At 38.4% G+C, this 18,128-nt stretch overlaps 1 protein-coding gene across 2 annotated transcripts in view; it reads right to left on the minus strand.

The window, feature by feature from the left end:
- The window catches only part of Cfap20dc (CFAP20 domain containing), a 237,699-nt gene that overhangs the window by 101,365 nt on the left and 118,206 nt on the right, over positions 1–18,128 (minus strand). The window contains exons 8-12 of one of the 2 annotated variants that reach the window (XM_055599102.1): positions 12,280–12,416; positions 11,510–11,672; positions 9,689–9,766; positions 8,484–8,609; positions 3,861–4,192 (exon numbers count right to left, since the gene is read on the minus strand). In XM_055599102.1, coding sequence (XP_055455077.1) covers positions 3,861–4,192; positions 8,484–8,609; positions 9,689–9,766; positions 11,510–11,672; positions 12,280–12,416 — 836 coding nt within the window. Of the gene's footprint in view, positions 1–3,860; positions 4,193–8,483; positions 8,610–9,685; positions 9,767–11,509; positions 11,673–12,279; positions 12,417–18,128 lie in introns of both variants that reach the window. The other variant, XM_055599101.1, reaches the window with a different exon arrangement.

Raw genomic sequence — 18,128 nt, forward strand, 5'->3', positions numbered from 1 at the left:
AAAAAAATAAATAAAAAATCTACTTATATCTGAAAAAAAATAGCTTGAAAGTAACAGGATGAGGAAAGAACTAACACATGTATTTAACAACAACGTCGTTTACACATTTGTTCCTTTCAGGTTTCCATACAGTGGATGGAAAGATGGTGTTGAAGATTTCCCCCCTAATCTAAATGTGACAGGAGGTCAGTCTATATTCCGTTGTGTCCCAAATGCATCTTTCAGGGGGCAAATGTTCCAATCTGAATTGTACAGGGTGAGTGGGTGGCTTTGAAACCATCTTCGTCAATATGTGCTACACAGCTGTAGTTGGGTGGTGGAAAATGACAGTACTATAGCTCTATATAAAACTAAGTTAGGGGAATACTGAAACATTAAAGCTAGTACAAATTGCAAACCAGGTACATCTACTAGTCATGCTGTGAATAATGATGAAACGCCAAATGGCTTCTTTCAGATGCTGAGACAGTACGCAAGCCCTGTGTTTTAACAGCCTCCCTGAATTTACATGGTAGTTTCAATTTTATAGCTCGTCATGAAATATACTTCTATAATGTGCTTTTCAAATAAAAGGTACAACTTCAAAATTAATTGAGCACCGGCCTATCAGTATATATGGCAGCCTAGGGAATAAAATACACACCAAGCAGTGAGTACAAGAGGATATTTTAAAAATTCGCACTTTTGAGGCTCTCATACTGTGATCTCAGATGTGGATTAATTCATTAAGGTAGTACCACCTAAAATTATAAAGACAATATATCACCAGAATCTTATTTTAATTAGTTTTTACTATAGAATGTGTTCTTTTGTCATAAGAACACGATATGATTCCACTTGGTTTATATGTTACTGAATTTGAACTAATTTCTCCTTAAATATCACTCACTTGTCAAACATTATATAAATCTTTTAATTATTGAGTATGTTTCAAGTATAGTAAATAACATAATTATCACCTATTTGTATACTAAAATATTAGTATTTTCCTTAATTATAATTATATTATTCTAAAACAATGTAACTATAAGGATGTTATCTAAACTCATCTTTCTTCAAACTCGGAGATGTATATAAAATAAACAATGCAAAAGATAATTCAATTTCTATGGCTGATACAATCAATAAATAAGAGAAACTTTCCTGCAAGAAAATATGACATACCCCCAAGCAAACAGCAAACAAAGAAGGAAATCAATTTTGTAGTTACACTTATGTAAAAATTTTAATATCTTAATGTCTATCTTATTAATGTCTCTGACCACATGACATGTCAAGGCCTGTCTCTTCCCTGATGGTACTCTTAGGAAACTCTGACTGACAGTGAGCCAGGCATGTGTTAGCAGTAAGATGGTCCCAGCACAGACTCCAGCCATATGCTACTGGCCACAAAGAAGGCATGGCACAGGGGAGGGAACAGACTGCTATGCAGTCAGAGCTTCAGAAGAATGCATTATGAATTTAATTTCCATTTCATGTAGTTACTAATAAATATGTTTTTGTGCAATAAATATTGAAGGGCATCAGAAGTAGAAGAGATAATAGAAGAAGAATGCACATAAAGTGATATCAAATTTAAACCCACAGAGCTGAAAGCCTTCACTTCCTCAAAGTACTTGATTGCTTGAGGCTTATGTATCTGTCCTACAGACAGAGGGGCTAAGTTTCTCATGACATGCTCTTTCCAGGGCAGTTCCTCATAAAACTGCTTTTATTATTTCCCAGAGAACTGCTATTTCTCATCTGTCAGGGCATTTCCACCATTAAAGTACGTCTTTTGGTAAGTAAGAAAGAAGGATGGTTTTAGGATAATCTCTTGTGCATTAGTTGTGTTTGTATTGTTCAACTGTTGATTTCTGTACCAGTAGAGAGCTGAGTACAGGCTGGACTTTGGTATTGTTATTTTCATGAAGTATCACCTGTCTCAATGTTTTGTAAACATCTTTTTTATCACCTTCTGATTGGTTTAATAAAGAGCTAAATGGCCTACACTAAAGCAGGAGAGAGTATCTGGGACTTCTGGGTAGAGATAGAAACTCTTGGAAAGACTCAGGCATCTAAGGTTTGCCAGCTGGATATGAAGGAAGAAACAGGTGCTGGTACTGAGTAGAGGTAATGAGCCACGTGGCAGAACGTATGTTAGTATAAACGGGTTAAATTAGGTAATACTAGCTAGTTTGGAACAAGCCTAAGCTAAAGTCAAGTTTCATATATTAATAAAAAGTCTCCGTGTCACTACTTGGGCGGCTGGTGGGTTGAGACAGTCCGGCAATAATTGGAGCCCAGCGTGGCCGTAAGATGGTGCTGTGTGCTCCTTGGAAAGACACAAGTCTATCCTTTGTATGTATGAAATGGTATGAGTCAACTGACCAGTTTGGCCAAATAATACCTTAGAAGTGACAATGCGAGATGGAGACCCTATTAGATGCTGAAGACAAAAGTTTATTTGAAAATTTTTATAGGTTAATGATTTCCGGGGCGAAAGACATAGGTACGCCTAATACCAGCACTTAACATGGTGGCCTGAAATGCACTGTAGTTAGCTTATGTATTACTTCAGCACATGAAGAAGCCAGGATATTATTTAAGGAGGATTCTACATATATTTAGTTGACAAAATTCATTAAGAGATATAAAACCTGTAATTACTACTAAAGCTGTAAGCAAAGCCCCATATTCTCTGCTGGCTCTGCACATAGGAGGTGTGGACCTAATCTACAGTGCACTGTCCACAGGCCATGCTCGCTCAGTTAGTCATTTCAGAAAGACTGGAAGCATGCATAAGAGTTTTTCTAATTATTTCTATATCATGTTCTTTGCACATGTTTTCTTAAACTTTGACTATGGTGCTTTGGAAATGTTTCTTTCTCACATATGAATTGCCACTGTTAAGAATAGAGATAGCTATGTACAGGAGGATATGGGTAAAGTGCTTGCCTGACAAGCCGGAAGACCTAAATTTGAGCCCAAGAACTCACATAAAAAGTGGGGTGGGGTGGCTCATGGGAAGGCATAGACAGGCCTGCCGGCCTGCTTAGTGAGCTCTAGGGCAGGGACAGGCCATACCTCAGAAAGGAAAACAGGTGGAAATGACACCCGAGGCCTGCACTCGCACTGTACGGACCCAATACCCACAAACTACAAATATTCACACCTGCAGGCGGACACATGCCCCAGATGCATTTCACACAGAGACAGTCACAGTATTTAGTTTCTAAATAAACATCTCTAAACCAAATTCAGTTTAAGTTTCCAAAAATTTCCAAGAAAACTTTTTATCAGTTTACCAGCAACATATTTATATTCTAAATCCCAGAAAAACACCTCTTTGTAAGGAAAGTCCCACTCCTAATACAGGATTCATTATCTAAACTTTAATTGCCACACTCTTGAAATTCTGGGACCATATGGTAAATAATGAGTCCTAATAGGTCTAAGGTGAAAAGATGGCATGGGAGGAAGAAGCCAGGAAAGTGTCAATTCCGGATGCTTAGCAACACAGTACCGCCTCCCCAGACACCTTGACTTTGGCTGTCAGCTTTGCAGTGGTCTTGCTATCATGTACTCAACTATAAATTATTTCTAATTCTGTGAGGCAAAGATTAAAATAAAAAATATAAACAACTGAAAAACTGGCTTCCATAATTAAACATAAAACTGGCTGTTAATAATTAAAAAAAAAAAACCAGAAATGTTTAGTTACCATGACAACCTGATGAAACTGCTGAGTGACATAGCAATCTGCTGCATTTTTATAAATAGCGATTGATTCCCCCTCTTTCATTCCAACACATTTTAATGCTTATTGGCACGAACGGGACACCGTGCTTTAAGCCTATTTTACTCATCAAGTTGTGTACCTCTTCGCTGCTGTCGCTGCCATAAAAATCGTCTTCCAACCTGGTGTCTCTCCTTGTCAATCTGTTGTCCTCCTTTCGGTCCAGAATAAACGGGCACACCTTGGTGAACATATCATGACTTTTCCCATGAGGCGCTGATCTTGGTCTAGATGAAAAGGTGAAAATGTCCTTGGGAGACATCTGTGTTTCCTCTGCTTGGTCAGGTTCACTGTCCTTGCTGGTTTCCAGCCACAGGTGTGAAGCCACGCATGAGTCCCCATCCATGAGTGAAGACTGACTGACACATGCTGGCTCAGAGGTCGGGTTAGCAGTTTCAGGAAATACCCACTCATCTATATTGGGGAAAGATGGTAACAAGAGAGGTGTTCCATTAGGTGTTCTTTTATTAGGTGGTTAGATAACATTTCTCGTTGAAACAGAGTTTATCAAATGAGGCAGAAGCCAGGGGAGACAATTTCTCCACCATCTTGTGTCTTGCTAAACAGTTACCCACAGAACAGTGCCCATGGCCACAGGCAACTCATTTACACTTCCTCTCCATTTGAGTTGAAACCCTGGCCAGGAAATCTGTAAGTCTGAAATAATTATCACCTGTCTTGCAGCAAGTTCTTTATAGCACAACCTCATTAATTTGACATCCAGTGAGGGAAGTTGTCCAAATTTAAAAGAATTTGAGTTACTAATACCTCCCTTTTTACCACAGGAAGACAGAGTACAGTACGTAACAAGCTTTTTTAAACAGACCATCTGGTCATTGTGTGGGTTACGAATCAAGGAAACCATGGAAGGATGACTGATGGTCTGTCCGTCTGTTTCTCTGCCTCTCGTTGGTTCAAATAATTCACAGACTAAGCTGAGCAGATATTGCAAGCTAAATCCACAGAAGAACTGTTAACCTGAGTGGTGGTTTCTGAAGTTTGAAATACAATTTTATATTTAATTTTAGAAGACATTTTGATATATATTTTGTTCTTATTTATTTTCTTTAAAAATTCTGCATATGACTGTTAAAGTTTTTTTAATCAACTATTTCAGAAACCTTCCATCTTTTGTACCACACTGAAGTAGGTTTTCTAATTATGATTTATGCATTGTGAGAGGGCAATATGTATGGGAAATGCAATTAAAGACAATGCTGCACTTTTTCTCCCCACATTGTCTCGGTGGTGGGGCTTTCGCCTATTCTGCACAGCCATGAGGTGGATGGAGTGATATATGCTGGACCCTGTCGTCTATTGCAGTTATGATCACAATGAAGGTAACCACAGGCCACCTAAGATTTACCAACTACAAAGCCATACTCTAAAAGCAAGACCCAGAAACCTCTTACAAAAAATGACATTGCTGACACAATGGAAAATAGTTCAAAACTAAATTCATTAGTTTCTTACCATGGACTACTACTGTTGCACAAAATGACTGGGTGGTAAAGGGTTGATAAAATATGTTAGAGAAAGACTTGTGTTTACAGGTCCATGGCCAGAGCAGGCCACATCTACTTCATCTTACCACCTGCCCAGAAGTACGGGCGGTCTGAGTCAGTGTGAGCAAGCAAAATGAACTCATTGATGGGACACTCCTATTTGGGGCAGGAAACCCTTCTGCCTGGGGCTAACCACTTATTGGGATTTTGGAAACCTATGAGTACTCTGAAACAGTGTCTTCAACCCTGGATTGTACAAAGTGGCTTTGGAGATGCAACATTTTTGGTAACAATAAAAAGATTCTGAATATGCATCACAAACTAATTCAGAATACAAAGCACTGTGAATGCCATGTGTTTCTGATGGCGCTCACAGACGCAGCCCAAACGCTGAACTCACCACGTGGGCTTGCCACGCCATCACACCACAGTTCTGACAAATGGCGTCTGAAACATCCTGGCTTGGCTCTGAGGCTGGTAGTATTTTTACTGGATGTATAAAGCTTTCTGTTCTTTATTTTTCTTTTTTATTTTATTTTATTTTTCAAGACATGGTTACTCTGTGTTGATCTGGCTATCCTGGAACTCACTATATAGACCAGGCTGAATTGCAACTCACAGAGACCCACCAATTTCTGTCTTTGGAGGGGTGTGTACCACCATGTCTGGTCTCAGAATGTTTAACTTGAAAAATTATTGTTTTAGTTGCTGGCTTGAGCTTAACAATAAGAAAAATAAAAATCACTGAGTGAAATGTGGCTCAGGATTGGGAGAGAGTTTCCGGTAATTTATGAAATAGTCCTTTCATGCTGTTAGCAGTGACTGCACCATTTGTAAAGTGCCTCCATTTTGGTTAAACCACCACAATTCCAAGAACTTAAGTAACTTGGTTCCAAGTTAATAATACATACATACATACATATACATACACATGTATATGTGCATTTGTTTTTTTGTTTGTTTGTTTGTTTGCTTATTTATTTATTTATTTATTTATTTATTTATTTATTTATTTATTTATTTATTTATGTCCGTGACCTATTGATCCCAGAAACAATTGAGAGATGCCTGGTGGTGGCCTGGTATTTTTCATCACGGCAGACACCCTATCTCCCTAATTACCTGCAGCAGAAGCTAACTGCAGGCTGAGACCTTTCAGTCTCCTTGCCCTTTCCTTGTTCTTGTCCAGAAGACACCCAGCCTGTAGCCTGGGTCTGAGTCTTATATTAGGGACCCCTTTTGTAGGTTTTCTCCTGAATAAGGCCTATGTTGTCCTCCTCAATTTTCTCAGCCTTTTGTCTGTTCTTATAAATACTATGTATTCATGTGAAGTAGCAATTTCAGCATTGACAATTATAAATACAAAAATATCAATCAGCCCTGAAATATGCTGACAACACTCTATGTCTTCAAATATATATTTGGTCACCATCAATCTCATTAGTATTTGAATTTGCTTTCCACTTTAAAATATGGTAAAAGTATATGTACATATCAATTAATTATTTGAAAATAAATTTCTTTGGAAATACTATTATCACAGATGGTTGATTCGTATGCTTGTTTTATTTACATTATACACTTGGTGTTTTATAAAATTTCATGGGCAAAGCCTAAGGCTGAAAGTGGTTATAAAAGCCAATGTGCTATGTTATGTACATGGATGTGTGTGGCAAAGGACCAGAAAGGATTCTGGGAATTTTCACTATTCAATTAGACAATTTTTTATGACCTACTTGCCAAACATTATTAACTGTCAAAAAGTCAAAGTAAGAGGAGTGTTTTACACCAAAGTAATACTAATTATCTCACCACCCCAAGCTTTTCTTGAATCTGTACTTTTACCTCAAGTATTTCCATATCAATTGTAATGAATAATTTGGTGTGTTTTCTTAGAGAAATATGTAAATTACCATGTAATCACAATATTGCAGCAAACAAGATAAATGCAAGAATGATCACCTAAACATCTAATTAGTTTTTCTACACAGTCAGATTTATGCTAGAGACACTAATTGCGCCTAACATTTTAATGAAGGTTTCAACACTGCATAAATAAGACTGACAAACTACAAACAATTTTCATTTATTTTCCTTCTCCCTTTGCTCAAAAACAATTTGCCTTTGTAAAAGGAGCAAACACCTGCTCGGCAAGATATGTTGATGGGCTCAGTGCTCTCTATTTATACAGAGAACAGGAATATAACAGAAGATGGGCTTGGGAGAGGGGCAAATGTGAGGACAAGGCTTCAGAGTTTTAAAGTTTCATTTTTGAATGGGACAACTGGAGTATAAAAATACTCTCCCATATATTAAAGTTTGATATAAAATTGAGGCTAAGAGGGAAATTTACAAAATATGATACATTTCAACAAGTAATTATATCATCATTTTTTTAAATGACTGAGTTTGAAATATTTGGGTTACAGTAGCCTAAATCAAGGGCTCTGTGGGGACATGCCAGAGAAAGCTATTTCTCTGGTCAGGATGGAAGGCTTGGCATTCCAAGCTACTCAGAATACATAAGAGTTAAGCCAGATGGACAGGTCACTCACCTGGCTCATGGATCAACTCTGAGGAAGGCGGGACCACTCACCCCTAGGGACATGAGTCCACCTTAAGCCATGATAAAGACAGAGGTGGAATAATTAACCATTCAATGAAATAATGTACTTTTGCACTGAAGAATGCCCGCTCCCTAACACTATGAAGCTGCTTGTCTCCTACCTGGCTGACCTTCATGGTGGCTTAAGTCAAGCATCACGGCTTTTTTCCTTATCTTTTTAAAAACTGTCTTCCACAGAAATGGTGTAAGATTTACAGTTTGACTGCCTTGGGGGTTTTCCTTTAAACTCTCATAAAATTGTTCCTAAGTTTTCATTTAAGCCCATTCCAAATTTTTTTTTTCTTTTACAATTTATTCGCGCTTTATATCCCCATTGTAGCCCCTCTCTCAACTCCTCCCTGCCCCACCCTCCCTCCCTCTTCTGCCCAATCCTCTTCCCCTAGTCCACTGAAAGGGGAAGTCCTCTTCCCCTCCCATCTGACCCTAGCCTATCAAGTCTCCTTATTAATGAAACTATGAACCTTAAGACAGGACTCTCATTTTCCTGGTAACATGTGACAATGGTAGTAGAACTCACAAAATTTTCCAGTAATATTTGGCATGATTATATTTTGTGAATACTAAGGATGCCAACCTGCTTGATCAGGAGCCTGGGGTTCTGGAGTGCCAGAGCTCACTGGCTCTGTCCTCAAAGGCTGTGTGATACTGTTGAAGGTGGTATCTTCTCCATCTTCATTTCTGTTATTTCCCAAGGAACTACCTTTATTGAAAGAAATATTTATTATTCTACTGATATTTATTAAAAGTTGCTTTTGAAGGGTGCTATTAATTTTGTATATTTTTCATTTAGTTATTTAAAAACAAATGAGTGGTATCCTTATAGTTCATGTGCATTTTTTTTAAAAATAGTTGAATGGTTTACGACAAACTCTGTTGTATTTTTGTAGAGCCTTACCTTAAAATACTTTGATATTTGCACAGGGACATTTTTGGTTTAAATTTTACAGTATGTAATAAAAAGAATTCCAAAAGGGATCTTATATTTTTTCTTCGATTCCACAGAATAACTAGATTATAATTCTTTTAAAACAAACTTTTTCCTTCATCGCCCTAAGAAGTTGGATATGAGCATTACTGCAGAATTAGTTTTTCTACCTGCCCTTAATAAAAATAGCTTAAAGCTTGGAAGATTGAATCTTAAAATTTTGGAAAATAGTACTAAGATCTATTCATGACATCCTTGGGCTGTACTCAAGATAGACAAATATATACATCTACAAATCTACATAAACATGCCTCAAATCCCATCTTTAAAGGGATAATGTTAGCAGCCGCTTACATTTATCCAGTGCTTAAGTGTAGAGTGTTTATTTTTAAAGTGCATTATATAATATACAAAGAATCCAAAGGGAAACACAGCAGTGTAACAAGAGTTCTGAAAGAGCCTGCTTTAAAAGAAAGGACATATATTAAATCTGAAAAATGATAATAAAGTTCAATTTGGGTAGACTTCAGGCAGGAATTTCCTCTGTCACATTTGAGTCCTTTTAGAGAACAGCAGCAGCAGCAGCAATTTAAGCTTTCTTTGGCCCTGCCTGAAAGTGAAGGGAGGGGTCCTGCATTTCTGTGCTCCTGTCTGTTGATTCCAGCTCCTCTCTGTTAGAGTAGACTCTGAAGCAATACTTTCGCAAAAAATTTGATTTCCATAATCCCCACAGAACAGACATTTATATTTTAAATGAATTGGCTCATAATCCTTTGAAATTTACAGCCTGCAGAGAGATCCTGCTGCCCTGAATAACACAGATCTGAGGTAGTATTGAAAGAGTGCCTTACCACCTTGTGCCTCTGTCCTTTCTCTGCTGCTGCTCTGCAACCTAAATCTTCTTCTGTTGTTACTCTTCTCTGCTGATGGTTCTGTAGGGGGATGTGGATACATAACAGGTAGACTGGCTGGTAAATTTCCATATCAAAGAACGAAAGCCAGAACAGAAAGCATTATATTGATTGAAATAATACAGTAAATATATTTATCACTACAATATTCACGCATCATTGTGACATAATTTGAGGCTATGTAAAAGACACAACTTAGTCCTTTACAGAAAATAGGTGTCCATGCCTATTTCGGCAGGAGAATTTCTATAAGAGTGATAAATTTCATCCAAGAAATAAGATTTATAACATTTATAGAGGGCTACAAGAAGTGTGATTGACGTTACTCATACAGCATGCTATATTAAAAAGTATCAGAAGGTGAAATCAACAGAAAAATTCCTTTTTCTGTAAAGAGGAAGTGTAGTGGAGTAAGAAATTTTCCAAAGAAGGTGAGCTGAGATCAAGCCGGGAGCAGAATTCTGGAGTATAATTTGGTATTTAAGTAATAATCACAGCAGCTAATGTTTACTAAATGCTTCCCTTTTTGAAGCAATATCATAAAGGGGACTGGTTTTGGTCACTGGTCTCACAATGACGATTCCAGGCACCTATAATTCAACACCACAGCCAGAGCCTGGCAGAATGTCTGACTTGTTTTTAAGAAGAGGGAACTAAGGTTCCAGTGGCGAAGAAGTTTGAACCAGGCTTCAGAGGTGGTCGTTGGTAGAACCAGGACTTTATGTCCATGTTACTCATTTTCTCATGCCATTTGTTATCCCTATGGGCAAAATTGTCTGTAATAGCCATCATTAATTTCTAACTCAAGTAAAATTAATTTAAATGTCCCCTTTTCCTCATTTACTGAAGTCCGAACAAGAAGGGCAGAAAATTATAAAATAATTCTAAGTCTTGTGTTTGGGTTTCAATTTTTCTAATAAACAAGAGCTGCAAATCCCTTTACTTCTCTGCTAGATTTGAGCTTTCAATCTGAAATGAGACCAGTCTTCTTACAGAGCTATTTTTTTTTTCACCAATGAGAGAAAATAAAGAGTACTCTGCAAATAGATACTGAAATCATAGTAAAACTTAAACGCAAAGTTTCCAAAATAAATTGATAATGAGATTCTTTTTTACTTTGACATTATTATCAGAAAGAAAAACTGGGACATTATAGCTATTTAAAATAACAGAATAAACAAACGGACAGAGAATACAAAATAATGCATATATAAGCTTTCCGAATATATTTCAATTCCCACTACCCTGTTCATTATTGAATGGTCATTTTCTTTTTTTTTTTTTTTAGGATTCTTTTTTTTTTTAAATTACACTTTATTCATTTTGTATCCCCCCATAAGCCCCTCCCTCCTCCCCTCCCGATCCCACCCTCCCTCCCCTTTCTGCATGCATGCCACTCCCCAAGTCCACTGATAGGGGAGGTTCTCCTCTCCTTTCTGATCTTAGTCTATCAGTTCTCATCAAAAGTGGCTGCATTGTCCTCTACTGTGGCCTGGTAAGGCTGCTTCCCCCTCAGGGGGAGGTGATCAAAGAGCAGGCCAATCAGATTATGTCAGAGGCAGTCCCTCTTCCCATTACTATGTAACCCACTTGGACACTGAACTGCCATGGGCTACATCTGTGCAGAGGTTCTAGGTTATCTCCACGAATAGTCCTTGATTGGAGTATGAGTCTCTGGCTCTTGAGTACTGCTCGATTCATCTCAGTAAGAACAACTCTCACTATTTTCCACTGGCTTTTACTTTCCATACGACTCTTTCTTACCAGGAATAGGTGTGGTCTGCTTCGTTTGGCGACTATTTCCTTTGTCTCCTTGCTGCTCAGACTCAGGTGTCAGCAAGGCTGACACTTCTGCACTGTTAACACGCTTCTCCACTGTAGGCTGCTGGCACAACTGGCTATTTTTGGACCCAGTGGATCTTACTGTCTATAAGGAAAAGGAATTACCATGTATGTTTAAAGATACAGGCATTACATTTATTTTCTATAAAGTCTATAAGGCAAAAACTTGGACAAGTAAGTGAGAAAAAACCTAGAGGGGCTTCAGCTAAAAGGTGATGGGAAGGGAGCTTAGTGAAAACTAGAAATGGAAGGAGACAAATAACACAAGATGGACTAGCAGGCAAACGGATCTCCTAGACACAAATTAAAATACACTGTGGGCTACTCCCGCCTGCAACAGGTAGAGCTGAGTACAAATCATTCTACATGTCAAAGATTTGAAGGAAGTTAAAGATAAAAAGCAGACCATTTGAGAATGTGCACATTGTAGGGTTCCTGGTCTACATCCAACATTTCTTTTAACAAAGAAGGCGAAATATGTTAAGCAACATGTTTAATAAAAAGACCACTCTAAAAAAATTAAGTATGTTGATATGACAAAAAAAATTACTGAAGTCTTTTAAAACCCAAAATTCCTGTTGAAAATTTGGAAGCCTATTTTGCACACAATCAGCTTCTCTTTCCTTCCTTCCCACAGCCCACTTAGCACCCTGTGCCCTTGCTCAGGTCAGCTCTTTAAATCTTCTGCCCACCTCACTGGAAAGTCTTAGGTTATTCCGTCTGCCAGAGAGTGGAGGAGGTCCAAGAACCCTGGAGCCGAAGGCAATGTGGCAAACATCTTGACTTTTACTGTTCCGGATGCTGCCTGCTCCTCTGTTGATGAACTGGTCTGTTTGTTAAAGAAAGGCAGTCCATTAACGGATGAAGTATCAAACACCATGTGACAGATGTTCAGATGTCATAGGATTTGAGTCAACACCTATTCAAAATGAAAATAGTGTGTCAGGTGTATAATCTATAGGATGTTTCTGATAAGGGAAGAGAGCAAAGGATTATGAGGAAGGTTTTAGCAGTTGGTAAATAGCTGGTACGCCTTACGTTCCATTTTCCAAACTCAGTCAAACGGCTCCCATACCTTCATAGAAGGCTCAAAGAGGTAATTAGCTGTATGCCAAGAACAGAAGGTGACGGGAAACGTTTCATCTGCCATCCTTGAGTAACTCCGGTTTGTTTACTTTCTGCTGAAAACCTTCAGGGTTGCCCCACTGCCCAGCACATGTAGTTTAGAATGTGCTTTTAGCATTTTAAGGCTTTCCAAAACACCCCAGCTTCTCATTCCAGTGGGTCTAGTCTCTAATATTTTCCTGAGCTTGTCTACCCTTTCCGACCTCCATCCTTATACTGGCATGCCCCTTCTTCTGCCTAGAGCATCCTACTTGTTATTCTTGAATTATACAAGGTACTTTAAAGACCATCCACTCCATTCCCACTGCTCTGTGAACTGTTTGTGCCGGATCATATTCCCTAGATTACCCAAGAGCAAGGACTGTATTTGCCATCTGTGTAACTGATAATCTTTAGAAAAATGCCCTAGAAAGTGCACAATTCAATGTTTGTTTAGTTGTAGTGAATGATTTTATTTAAATTGCTTACCTAAAAGGAAATAATACATATTTTGGTATTCTTTTAAAATAATCTTATTTAAATTATTTCCTTAGAAAAATATTTTTAGTATCTTTTAATAAAAATGTGTGCAATGTACTTCTCAAACAATGGTGAAAATACAATAACCCAAGGTACTCTTGTAAGTGTGCCATTGTTCTGTACCACTCCTCCAGAACGAAGCCAGAGGTCTTACTGACAGGGAAGTATATTCGCTCCTTTACTCTCCTTCACTTCAGCTCCTCAATGGCTTCCCAGTTGCTCCCAGAAAGCCCGTTATCACCTATAAACATCTGAGCTGCTATTTCCTGTTCTCTCCACACTTTGGCTTTCTCAGTTCTTCCTTCAAGGCATTGCTGCATGTCACCCCTAGGGTGGGGAGACACTTCCTTCTTTGTCTTAGTTATCACTTCTTCAGACATGTCTCTGGGTCTTTCTCATGAGGATAATTCCCCTCATCAGACAACTTGCTGGAAATTCACCTTTCCATATCTCTATAGCATTCCTTGTAGTTCGTGCTCTAGTACATACATACATGCAGTCAGTGGTGGCCCGCTTTTGACCCCTTGACATGGAGTGGGCATCTAACACATTCTTACTAAGGAAAATGAATGCATCACACTGAGTGTGAAGGTTAAGATGTATTTAAAACTCAGGCATTTGTAATTATGATCAGAATTTTAAAAACACCCACCTGGCGTTTTCTGTGTGACTCAATGAGGAGGTTGTGAAGATTAAGATAAGAAAGTGAACAGTTTGCCTGAGCGGTGAGGCTCTGAATGTCGGCAGGGCTGTCACAGCACTCTCATGCCTACTGAGTCACATACAAAACTTCCTACTATCAATAAGACATATATCTGTATGTATCTGTATTGTTCCTTTTACTTATAAATGCCCATTTCAATCAACAAAACATAGGCAGTTTCTCAGGCTGAAAATAGAAACGCAACAACAACAAACACAAACCACACTGAAATTCCAGGCTATTTGTAACATCTACTAAAGGTATCATTTGTAATTCTGATGATCAAGTAGAACATATACTGGATCATTTATTATCTTCTCGTGTTGATCTCCCTGAAGAAACAGCTGCTGAGGGGAACGGGGAGGCTCTGTGGGGTGCAGGTCTACGGAGGACAGTTACCACAGGGCACCCTTACTGCCCTGAGATCTGTCTAGTTACCAGCTCATCTCTCTCTTCAAATACCTCACAAGGGCAACTTCCTTGTTTGGTTTTCTCAACTCTTCATCTAAATTCAGTTTCCTCCCAACCAGTTTAAGTTCTTTTGTGTGAAAGACCATTTATTTTGTATTCTATGTACCTGTCTGCCAAGGCCAGTTTGGCAAGTGAGAAACAATGATTAAATTTCATCAAAATTATGGATTTAATGTAAGAGTAAAACAAGGATTGAGGGTGGAGAGTTTAGCAATCACACTGATGAAGTACAAGCCACAATATTAAAAAAAAAAAAGACTTAGCAACTATTCATACTTATACATAGAACTTTTAAATTTAAATTTTCTATTGTTTGAGAATTTTATAATATTGTATTTATATCATTTTCATGCCTCTTCTTCCTCTAACTCCTACCATGGCCAACAACCACTTCTCCTGAAATTCATGCACTTCAATTAATATTACATATATACACATACACAATATGTAACATGAATACACACATACACAGGCACACATACACAAAAACAGCTGGGTCTATTTATATATGGCATATGTTTAGGGCTGATACTCGGGACTGGATAACTTATAAGGAAGCTTTTCCTTGGAGAGAACCACTTCTCCCGCTGAGCAGTCACTGATTGCCTGTAGCTCTTTATCTAGTGCTGAAACCTGTGAAATTTCCCCCATCCACACTGGTAGGTCAAGTGTTGTTGCCTTTTATGCAGGTCTTTTTTAGGCAACGATACTGTTGGAAATTTATGGGTATAGCTTCGTCATCATGCCTAGAAGACATCTGTCGAACAGCAAGTCAACCTGGTCCTGTGGCTCCTGCAATGCCCCTTGCCCCCTCAGTGTTTCTTGAGTCTTAGGTGTAGGGGATGTGTTACAGATTTATCAGTCTAGGCTAGCACCTTGTGGCCATTTATTTATTCTCTGCATTTTCACCAGTTGTAGGTCTCTAATAGACTCTACCTGTTGCAAAAGAATCTTCTTTGATGAAAAAGAGCTAAATGTAGCTGCTGGTGTAACGATAAGTATTATTTGAATACAACTTGGAGGCCAGGCTCAGTGGCGCACACCTGTAATCCCAGCACTTGGGGAGGCAGAGGCAGGCAGGTCTCTGTGAGTTCGCAGCCAACTTGGTATACAAAGTAAGTTCAGGACAGCCAGAGCTACCCAGAAAAACCCTGTCTCGGGAAAGCAAAAACCCAAACAAAAAAAGAATACAACTTATATATTTTATTGGTTTACACAAAAGACAGTAGTATTTCTCCTCTCTAGAGTTGGCTCAGTTTAAACTATCAGGCATGAATTCACTCCTATTGAGTGAACCTTAAATCCAATTAGACAGCTGTTGGCTATCCCTAAAATATGTGCCATTATTTTACTGTTGGGGCTACCTTGTCAGGCTGGCCATTAAGGTTCACAGGCTATACAGCTGGGAATGACTACTGATTACTTTTCTCTCTTGGAAGCTTTCCTAGCACCTTCTGATATGGAGCTGTAGTCATCAGGGAGAAAGTTTTCAAGTGAGTTCAGGCTTGAATCCTCCAAGCCCCATGTCTGAAAAGCATGGTGTCTTCACTTTCTGGGAGGCAATCAAGGGCAGTGGCAGTACACTATCTTGTTCCAGAAGTCTCTTGGACTCTCCCATAACCAATGACTTGGAAGAAGGTTTCTCATGTCTGATGCTGTTTTTTACAGTCTGTGGTCTGTATTATCATCACTTCAAGTTGTGCAGCTTCCTTTAGACTTTGTACACACACACACACACACACACACACACACACACACACACACACACGACACACATTGTGTTTTACAGTATGCTTATATGTTCCTCAATGGCTTTTTCAAATATCCTTAGTGTTATTTATTTCCCCTTCCTCCCTTCCACTTTTATATTAACCACTTTCCCTACTTCCCAGTTAAAGTGACCCCTTTTCCCATTTACCTCTTCACCGCACCTGTTTTTTCTTTTCTTTTCTTTTCTTTTCTTTTCTTTTCTTGAGACAAGGTTTCTCTGTATAGCCTTGGCTGTCCTGGACTCCCTCTGAGTCCAGAGACCAGGCTGGCCTCTGACTCCCTGAATACTGGCACTGAAGGCATGTGACAGACACCATGCCGGGCTAGTACCAGTGTTCTTAAGGGAATCTTTTACTTAGTTATGGATGTGCAGTTATTATTAAATGCTGAATGCTAAATGATGAAATGTTGTCATGTCCTAAATCACAGAAAACTAGTGTCCATCAGAGATGAACACTCAGACACAGTTTATAGCCAATTGGAAGTCTTTATGCTATCCAGCTAATGCCACATCTAAGTGTTTGGGGGACCTAGGTGTGACCCTGAGTGTCCAGAACACAGAATTATTAAAGACAGAAACCACATTCTGGTATCCCTCTTGACAGCTGCAGGGACCTTTGCAAAAACAAGCAGTTTGAAGCAAGCAGCTTTAACAGAAGCTAAAAAAAGCAGTTAGCTGGAGTGATAGGTTTGCATAAAAGGCCATTTAGCGAAACCTCAGGTGAGTTAGCTAGGGATATCCTGGCCCTGGGTTCCTGGAATAGAGTTGGGTAATTTTCCATGGGATTCCTCATCAAGGAAATCAAATTCTAGTCAAATCTGAAATGGCCTCAGCAAGAATACAAAATATAGGAACCCCCCCTTTTTTTTGAATGAAAATTGCAAGTATTTTAAGAGAATTTTTGTGTCTACATACATTAAAGATACTGCTATGCAGATTTCTTTATTAATTATGCCCTAACCTGTTTTTAAATTAATTAATTAATTTATTCACTTTACATCTGGTCCCATTCTCTCTCCTTTCTTGCCCCAACCCTCCTTTCCTACTTCTCAGATAAGGGGAGTACCCCCACTACCCACCTACCCCAGCTCATCAAGTCACATCAGGACTGAGCTCATCAAAAGAGAAACCTTGGCACTGTCTCGTGCTTTACACTAGGTAATATCCTGGATTTTAGAAAAGAACCTATTGTCAGGTTTCATTACAGAATAAGCCACCACACTGTATTTCAACTTAAGTCTATTTTTAAAAATATTTTTACTTTTTGGCCATAAAAAGAGTACAAATATTCCATCATTTAAGATATTGCTAAGCTTGATACCACAACAAACATATCAGTTTTGTGAATCCTTCTTTGTCTTAATAATTCTCTGTTTAGAATCATACTACCTGTCAAAGTTAATTCTCCATTAATGTGCATTACTTTATGCATTTGTTTGGATAGGTTCCTAATTAAGTCCTACAAGGCGAAGTAATTTAGGTTTTTGGTTTCTATAATAAGCAGTAGAAGGGACAAAGTTTCTTTAACAAGAAAAATCCTAATAGAAGGAAACTATAAGCAAAAATGTATGTGCTTTGCATTTTAAAAGCAGCTATTTTAAAAGCTGACATCAATCTGCATAAAGTGAGGTTAAATATCAAGATGAGATTAAAATCCTGCTCGAGGCATTTCATTTTCTTGAGTTTGTGGAAAGTGAATTTGGTGGAGGTCAGGGATTTAGCATTAATTATTTTGCTATTTTACTGAGGGGTGCATGCCTTTGTAGTTAGACTGTAAAACCTGAGGCTGTACTCTCTAATTGTATTTTAGAGAAATAAACATCCATTTTTTTTTTTTTTTTTGTTTCAAGATACAATGTTCTAATTATTATAGTCATTTGCTTGCAAGGTTTTCAAAGCTTAACCAGGCAGACTTGCTACATTTCAGCCCTCACCACTGAAGGGTCATGCCT

Source organism: Psammomys obesus, unplaced genomic scaffold (genome assembly GCF_907164565.1).
Source record: "Psammomys obesus unplaced genomic scaffold, mPsaObe1.curated_primary_1811, whole genome shotgun sequence".
Taxonomy (NCBI): Eukaryota; Metazoa; Chordata; class Mammalia; order Rodentia; family Muridae; genus Psammomys; species Psammomys obesus.